Source organism: Nerophis lumbriciformis, linkage group LG10, assembly GCF_033978685.3.
Source record: "Nerophis lumbriciformis linkage group LG10, RoL_Nlum_v2.1, whole genome shotgun sequence".
Lineage (NCBI taxonomy): Eukaryota > Metazoa > Chordata > Actinopteri > Syngnathiformes > Syngnathidae > Nerophis > Nerophis lumbriciformis.
The window spans coordinates 50556960-50565190 of record NC_084557.2 but is presented as its reverse complement, the minus strand read 5'-3'; the positions used below and the strand labels follow the sequence as shown (position 1 = coordinate 50565190).

The following is an 8231-nucleotide window of genomic DNA, read 5'->3' as shown; positions in this document are numbered from 1 at the left end:
GGGTAACTTACACATCTGTGAAGGCGCCATTAATGCTGAAAGGTACATACAGGTTTTGGAGCAACATATGTTGCCATCCAAGCAACGTTACCATGGACGCCCCTGCTTATTTCAGCAAGACAATGCCAAGCCACGTGTTACATCAAAGTGGCTTCATAGTAAAAGAGTGCGGGGTACTAGACTGGCCTGCCTGTAGTCCAGACCTGTCTCCCATTGAAAATGTGAAGCCTAAAATAGCACAACGGAGACCCCCGGACTGTTGAACAACTTAAGCTGTACATCAAGCAAGAATGGGAAAGAATTCCACCTGAGAAGCTTCAAAAATGTGTCTCCTCAGTTCCCAAACGTTTATTGAGTGTTGTTAAAAGGAAAGGCCATGTAACACAGTGGTGAACACGCCCTTTCCCAACTACTTTGGCACGTGTTGCAGCCATGAAATTCTAAGTTAATTATTATTTGCAAAAACAATAATAAAGTTTATGAATTTGAACATCAAATATGTTGTCTTTGTAGTGCATTCAATTGAATATGGGTTGAAAAGGATTTGCAAATCATTGTATTCTGTTTATATTTACATCTAACACAATTTCCCAACTCATATGGAAACGGGGTTTGTAGATTTTTTGGTGGCGACTTGTCCAGGGTATACTGCCTACCGTCCGAATGCAGCTGAGATAGGCTCCAGCACCCCCTGCCACCCCGAAAAGGACCAGCGGTAGGAAATGAATTGATGTTGTATATTTTACGAGAGTTTTTCAGTTATTTTTATCATCTATTATTACACACAAACATGTGGTTTATTTTACTCTATCAATTTGCATTTGTGTTTTTCTTTCTCTTTTGCTGTTGCCGAATAGCATTATTTTAGTGCAGGTACACACAGGGCCGGCCCGTGGCATAGGCCGTATAGGCAAATGCTAAGGGCGCCGTCCATCAGGGGGCGCCACGCCAGTGCCACAAATGTTGGAGAGAAAAAAAAAAAAAGTTGGTACTATTATTTCTAAATACAAAAATTAATCCCACGTTAATTAAAATGCAAAGTAAAGCCTATTTAATAGAAATATTATTTGTTACAACATTACGCCCCCCCCCCCCCCCCCCCCCCCCCCGCACGGTGCGCCCCCTCCCTTCCCGTATCATGACTCTTTTTGGACGTCACCACATCAAAAAATCAACACAAGATGTCAAAACGGCCAAAACTGTCAGGTGCCCAGGGAAGAAAAAAGAGAAAAGAAGAGGAGTAGAAACGAGAAAAGACAGAGGTAGCAGGTAGGTAACGTTAGCCTACATGAAATTATTTGTCTGTTACAGAATGTGATAGTAGCTGGCTTTTTAGCATTAAGCTAATGTTACATGATTCGGCAATTGCTAATCAATAGATCTGTTTTAACGTCGAGTTAATATTGTGGAGGGGGCTAAATTGTTATGGAAAATAATAATGTAATGTTAGCTAATTACATTCCTCAGGGACATTTGTATTAGATCTTTTAAGCAGGTGTTTTTTTGTTTACATTGTTATTGCCTTCTGGTTAGCTAATGTTTGCCCTGTAGGTAATAGTCACTTTCCCACCCCTTTATATATTAGGTATAGTTGTAAGTAAAAAAAAAAAAGGTCAAAGACAAAGCTATTCGGTTTCTTGTGAGTATATACACTTCACTGCCGATGTGTGGGGGGGGCGCCACCTAAAATCTTGCCGAGGGCGCCAGATTGGTTAGGGCCGGGCCTGGGTACACATTGAAACCACCGTACTTCTTCAATAAAGGCTTGACGTTTTGCTTAATTTTACTGTCATTTAGTCAGCAAAAATATGAAATACTTGGAAACGTTTTGTGGAAGCAGGACATGCATCGTCACGTCCAGGCAGCTTTAATTTTGAATACAGTCTGTTTCGTGGGTTCCTGTACAGTCCGTGTGACGTCAGCGCGTCGTCAATTTGTGACGCCGTCTCTCTTTGTTGGCTTAACAGCGGCGACGTTTTGTTGTTATTTTCGCAGCTGCCGGAAAAACAAGCTGGGATCACTTCGCTCCTCGCCTTATTCCGCCATCAGCCGCTTTTCCCACACTGTGTATTAACTAACCACCATAGGTGAGTTTGTCACAAGTTGATAACCACCCTAGGAATGGACTCAGACGAGGGTTATAACTATGAATACGACGACGAAGAGGAGGAATGTAGCGAGGACAGCGGCGAAGAGGAGCCCGAGGACGACACCTTGGAGCTCGGCGAGGTGGAGCTGGTCGATCCGGTGGTGGCCGGCGGGGAGCGAGATGAGTGCGGCGATACCGTCGGAGGCGGCCAAGGCCCCGGCGACGAAGAGGAGGAGGACTACAGCTTCGAGGTTTTGACTGCTGAGCAGATCCTCCAGCATATGGTGGAGTGTATCAAGGAGGTCAACGAGATCATCCAGGTATGTAGACAACATTTGTTTGACGTCACGGCCAGGAAACACCGAGGTCCAGCTCCGGTGAACCGTAAACAGGCCATGGATGTTAGCTTAGCGGTTAGCTTACTAGGTGTAGTTTACTTGCTGGAAGTTGACAGGTTCACCACGAATAGCCAAGAACACGGACTTCAACTTATCGACGATTGCTTCACTCAATTCACTCTTTTATGTTGTAAATGTGAACATATATGCACCTTTCTGATGTTGGTCCAGGAAGTAGTCTAATCCCTATTGAGAAGTTGCCAAGCTAATGCTAGCTCACAGTTAGCCACCTTGCTAAATAGCTAACTCCCAACTAGTTTATCAATTGATTAAAAAAACGATTCAGGGGAAACCAAATACACTACACTACTGTCTGCTAAGGCTATAACCTCGCTGTAAGTAACGCATAGTTAGTTAATTACAACACCGACAGTCTCATTTTACCACTTGACGAAAAGCTTGGTCATCGAATTAGTCGAGCACTACATGCTAGGCCGTTTACTTTGATAAGCTTTTATATTATTCCCCTGCTCGGTTCAGTTCAGTTTCGGTTTATTTCGAACGATACAAAGTAATGCATTACACAATTCCAGTTGTTTCATCACAGAACGTCCGAAAAGGAGTAGGAGGAAGCAGAGTTTATTTAATCCTACCCCTTTTCCCACATAGCAATTTTATCCCATTTCCTTGTTCTCTGTAACAGAACAGTGAACCAATAAATAATATACCATAGTAAGTAGGGCTGCGAATCTTTGGGTGCCCCACGATTCGATTCAATATCGATTCTTGGGGTCACGATTCAATTGAAAATCGATTTTTTTTTTCCCGATTCAACGCGATACTCAATTCAAAAACGATATTTTCCCGACTCAAAAGAATTCTTTATTCATTCGATACATAGGATTTCAGCATGATCTACCCCAGTCTGCTGACATGCAAGCAGAGTTAAAAGCTTGTATGATTGTAAAGGACATTGTTTTATCAACTGATTGCAATAATGTAAATTTGTTTTAGTGTACAGCTCTGGTAATGGTTACATTCGCACCCACCTGCACAAATGTACTTCAAAATGTAACAATCAAAATAAATATGACTTTTTTGTTTTGTTTACTAGGGCATGCATATATTATATGCATTAGTTTGACCATTTAAAATCAACGATATAAAAATGAGATGCTTGGAAATAGCATAAAAATACTTGGTGTAGTTTACTTGCTGGAAGTTGACAGGTTCACCACGAATAGCCAAGAACACGGACTTCAACTTATCGACGATTGCTTCATTCAATTCACTCTTATATGTTGTAAATGTGAACATATATGCACCTTTCTGATGTTGGTCCAGGAAGTAGTCTAATCCCTATTGAGAAGTTGCCAAGCTAATGCTAGCTTACAGTTAGCCACCTTGCTAAATAGCTAACTCCCAACTAGTTTATCAATTGATTAAAAAAACGGTTCACGGGAAACCAAATACACTACATTACTGTCTGCTAAGGCTATAACCTCGCTGTAAGTAACGCATAGTTAGCTAATTACAACACCGACAGTCTCATTTTACCACTTGACGAAAAGCTTGGTCATCGAATTAGTCGAGCACTACATGCTAGGCCGTTTACTTTGATAAGCTTTTATATTATTCCCCTGCTCGGTTCAGTTCAGTTTCGGTTTATTTCGAACGATACAATGTAATGCATCACACAATTCCAGTTGTTTCATCACAGAACGTCCGAAAAGGAGTAGGAGGAAGCAGAGCTTATTTTATCCTACCCCTTTTCCCACCATAGCAATTTTATCCCATTTCCTTGTTCTCTGTAACAGAACAGTGAACCAATAAATAATATACCATAGTAAAAGTAGGGCTGCGAATCTTTGGGTGTCCCACGATTCGATTCAATATCGATTCTTGGGGTCACGATTCGATTGAAAATCAAATTTTTTTTCCGATTCAACGCGATACTCAATTCAAAAACGATATTTTCCCGATTCAAAATAATTCTTTATTCATTCAATACATAGGATTTCAGCAGGATCTACCCCAGTCTGCTGACATGCAAGCAGAGTAAAAAGCTTGTATAATTGTAAAGGACATTGTTTTATCAACTGATTGCAATGGGCGAGGGCGGACCTACGTCACTTCCGCCCTCCAATCCCCTAGCAACGCGGTCGCCATATTGAATTCGTTGAAAACAAACCAGCTCACAGCGAACACAGCATTGACAGAAAATGCATTTAACGAGGTTTCACGGCATTTTAAACTGTTCTAAATGGCGTATGATTATGTAAATAGTATTTCCAGAGAGGCTAGGTTAAGATACGAGTTAAAATGTTCTGTAGTTGGATTAAACGACTGCCCTTACCGCCTTCCAGCAGATGCGTGGACTGATAATCCTACACAATGGCCGGACATGGAATTTGGAAATCTTTATGTCTACCTCACAAGCGCACCAGGTCGGTTGTTAGCTTCGGTTGTTATATAACAAATAAATCACATAAAAAATTGTTAAATCACCCAAGGTATGTTGATAAATGATAATAAGGATGACACGGTGGCTACCAGTATCTGTATATTTATTATATCTGTAGAGAGCTCATTCAAATTCAGTTCAGTATTATGATTTATTATTTGCTGAATTACTGGAAATAGCCTTTATACCGTATGTTATTGTTGTGCAACAACAACAACTTCAGCTGTCGAACGTTATTCAGTAAAAATTCAACGGGTTCAACATTAGCATGGACGGTATAGCCAAGTTGTGGTTAAGAAGGTGGATTTTTGTTCCTTATATTTACCAGAAACGAAGTGATCCGAAACACACGACCCGGGATTTTGGGGGACTCCAGTGAGAACCGTCCTCGTTTTCCCGGTGTAAAGCTGCGAGCCATTTGTCTCCTCTCTGTGGGCTTTTAGCACGCTTTGGCAGAACAAAATACGACCTTTGTTTTCCCTGTTTCCAGTTGTGGTTTGCACAACCAAAAACAACACAGTTTTTTGGCATTTTGGAGGCAGAATGACGGGTTTAATCAGCGCAGGTTGACAGGTTAAAGAGTAATGGCGACGGTTTGTTTTCAACGCCAGTCAGGTTGCTATGGCTCGAAGAACCCGTATGTAGCTCAGTTGCCCGGATGTCGGCCCTGCCCCATAATGTAAATTTGTTTTAGTGTACAGCTCTGGTAATGGGTACATTCGCACCCACCTGCACAAATGTACTTCAAAATGTAACAATCAAAATAAATATGACTTTTTTGTTTTGTTTACTAGGGCATGCATATATTATATGCATTAGTTTGACCATTTAAAATCAACGATATAAAAATGAGATGCTTGGAAATAGCATAAAAATACTTGGTATAGTTTACTTGCTGGAAGTTGACAGGTTCACCACGAATAGCCAAGAACACGGACTTCAACTTATCGACGATTGCTTCACTCAATTCACTCTTATATGTTGTAAATGTGAACATATATGCACCTTTCTGATGTTGGTCCAGGAAGTAGTCTAATCCCTATTGAGAAGTTGCCAAGCTAATGCTAGCTCACAGTTAGCCACCTTGCTAAATAGCTAACTCCCAACTAGTTTATCAATTAATTAAAAAAAACGATTCAGGGGAAACCAAATACACTACATTACTGTCTGCTAAGGCTATAACCTCGCTGTAAGTAACGCATAGTTAGTTAATTACAACACCGACAGTCTCATTTTACCACTTGACGAAAAGCTTGGTCATCGAATTAGTCGAGCACTACATGCTAGGCCCTTTACTTTGATAAGCTTTTATATTATTCCCCTGCTCGGTTCAGTTCAGTTTCGGTTTATTTCGAACGATACAATGTAATGCATCACACAATTCCAGTTGTTTCATCACAGAACCTCTGAAAAGGAGTAGGAGGAAGCAGAGCTTATTTAATCCTACCCCTTTTCCCACCATAGCAATTTTATCCCATTTCCTTGTTCTCTGTAACAGAACAGTGAACAAATAAATAATATACCATAGTAAGTAGGGCTGCGAATCTTTGGGTGCCCCACGATTCGATTCAATATCGATTCTTGGGGTCACGATTCGATTGAAAATCAATTTTTTTTCCCGATTCAACGCGATTCTCAATTCAAAAACGATATTTTCCCGATTCAAAATCATTCTTTGTTCATTCAATACATAGGATTTCAGCATGATCTACCCCAGTCTGCTGACATGCAAGCAGAGTTAAAAGCTTGTATAATTGTAAAGGACATTGTTTTATCAACTGATTGCAATGGGCGAGGGCGGACCTACGTCACTTCCGCCCTCCAATCCCCTAGCAACGCGGTCGCCATATTGAATTCGTTGAAAACAAACCAGCTCACAGCGAACACAGCATTGACAGAAAAGGCATTTAACGAGGTTTCACGGCATTTTAAACTGTTCTAAATGGCGTATGATTATGTAAATAGTATTTCCAGAGAGGCTAGGTTAAGATACGAGTTAAAATGTTCTGTAGTTGGATTAAACGACTGCCCTTACCGCCTTCCAGCAGATGCGTGGACTGATAATCCTACACAATGGCCGGACATGGAATTTGGAAATCTTTATGTCTACCTCACAAGCGCACCAGGTCGGTTGTTAGCTTCGGTTGTTATATAACAAATAAATCACAAAAAAAATTGTTAAATCACCCAAGGTATGTTGATAAATGATAATAAGGATGACACGGTGGCTACCAGTATCTGTATATTTATTATATCTGTAGAGAGCTCATTCAAATTCAGTTCAGTATTATGATTTATTATTTGCTGAATTACTGGAAATAGCCTTTATACCGTATGCTATTGTTGTGCAACAACAACAACTTCAGCTGTCGAACGTTATTCAGTAAAAATTCAACGGGTTCAACATTAGCATGGACGGTATAGCCAAGTTGTGGTTAAGAAGGTGGATTTTTGTTCCTTATATTTACCAGAAACGAAGTGATCCGAACACACGACCCGGGATTTTGGGGGACTCCAGTGAGAACCGTCCTCGTTTTCCCGGTGTAAAGCTGCGAGCCATTTGTCTCGTCTCTGTGGGCTTTTAGCACGCTTTGGCAGAACAAAATACGACCTTTGTTTTCCCTGTTTCCAGTTGTGGTTTGCACAACCAAAAACAACACAGTTTTTTGGTATTTTGGAGGCAGAATGACGGGTTTAATCAGCGCAGGTCGACAGGTTAAAGAGTAATGGCGACGGTTTGTTTTCAACGCCAGTCAGGTTGCTATGGCTCGAAGAACCCGTATGTAGCTCAGTTGCCCGGATGTCGGCCCTGCCCCATAATGTAAATTTGTTTTAGTGTACAGCTCTGGTAATGGGTACATTCGCACCCACCTGCACAAATGTACTTCAAAATGTAACAATCAAAATAAATATGACTTTTTTGTTTTGTTTACTAGGGCATGCATATATTATATGCATTAGTTTGACCATTTAAAATCAACGATATAAAAATGAGATGCTTGGAAATAGCATAAAAATACTTGGTGTAGTTTACTTGCTGGAAGTTGACAGGTTCACCACGAATAGCCAAGAACACGGACTTCAACTTATCGACGATTGCTTCATTCAATTCACTCGTATATGTTGTAAATGTGAACATATATGCACCTTTCTGATGTTGGTCCAGGAAGTAGTCTAATCCCTATTGAGAAGTTGCCAAGCTAATGCTAGCTCACAGTTAGCCACCTTGCTAAATAGCTAACTCCCAACTAGTTTATCAATTGATTAAAAAAACGGTTCGCGGGAAACCAAATACACTACATTACTGTCTGCTAAGGCTATAACCTCGCTGTAAGTAACG

At 40.8% G+C, this 8231-nt stretch overlaps 1 protein-coding gene across 2 annotated transcripts in view; it reads left to right on the top strand.

The window, feature by feature from the left end:
- The first annotated feature begins 1910 nt into the window (after positions 1-1910).
- arih1 (ariadne ubiquitin-conjugating enzyme E2 binding protein homolog 1 (Drosophila)) overlaps positions 1911-8231 on the top strand; it is a 55637-nt gene continuing 49316 nt past the window's right edge. The window contains exons 1-2 of one of the 2 annotated variants that reach the window (XM_061969475.2): positions 1913-2087; positions 2165-2409. In XM_061969475.2, the coding sequence (XP_061825459.1) occupies positions 2371-2409 (39 nt within the window). In that variant the 5' untranslated portion in view covers positions 1913-2087; positions 2165-2370. Of the gene's footprint in view, positions 2410-8231 lie in introns of both variants that reach the window. The other variant, XM_061969474.2, reaches the window with a different exon arrangement.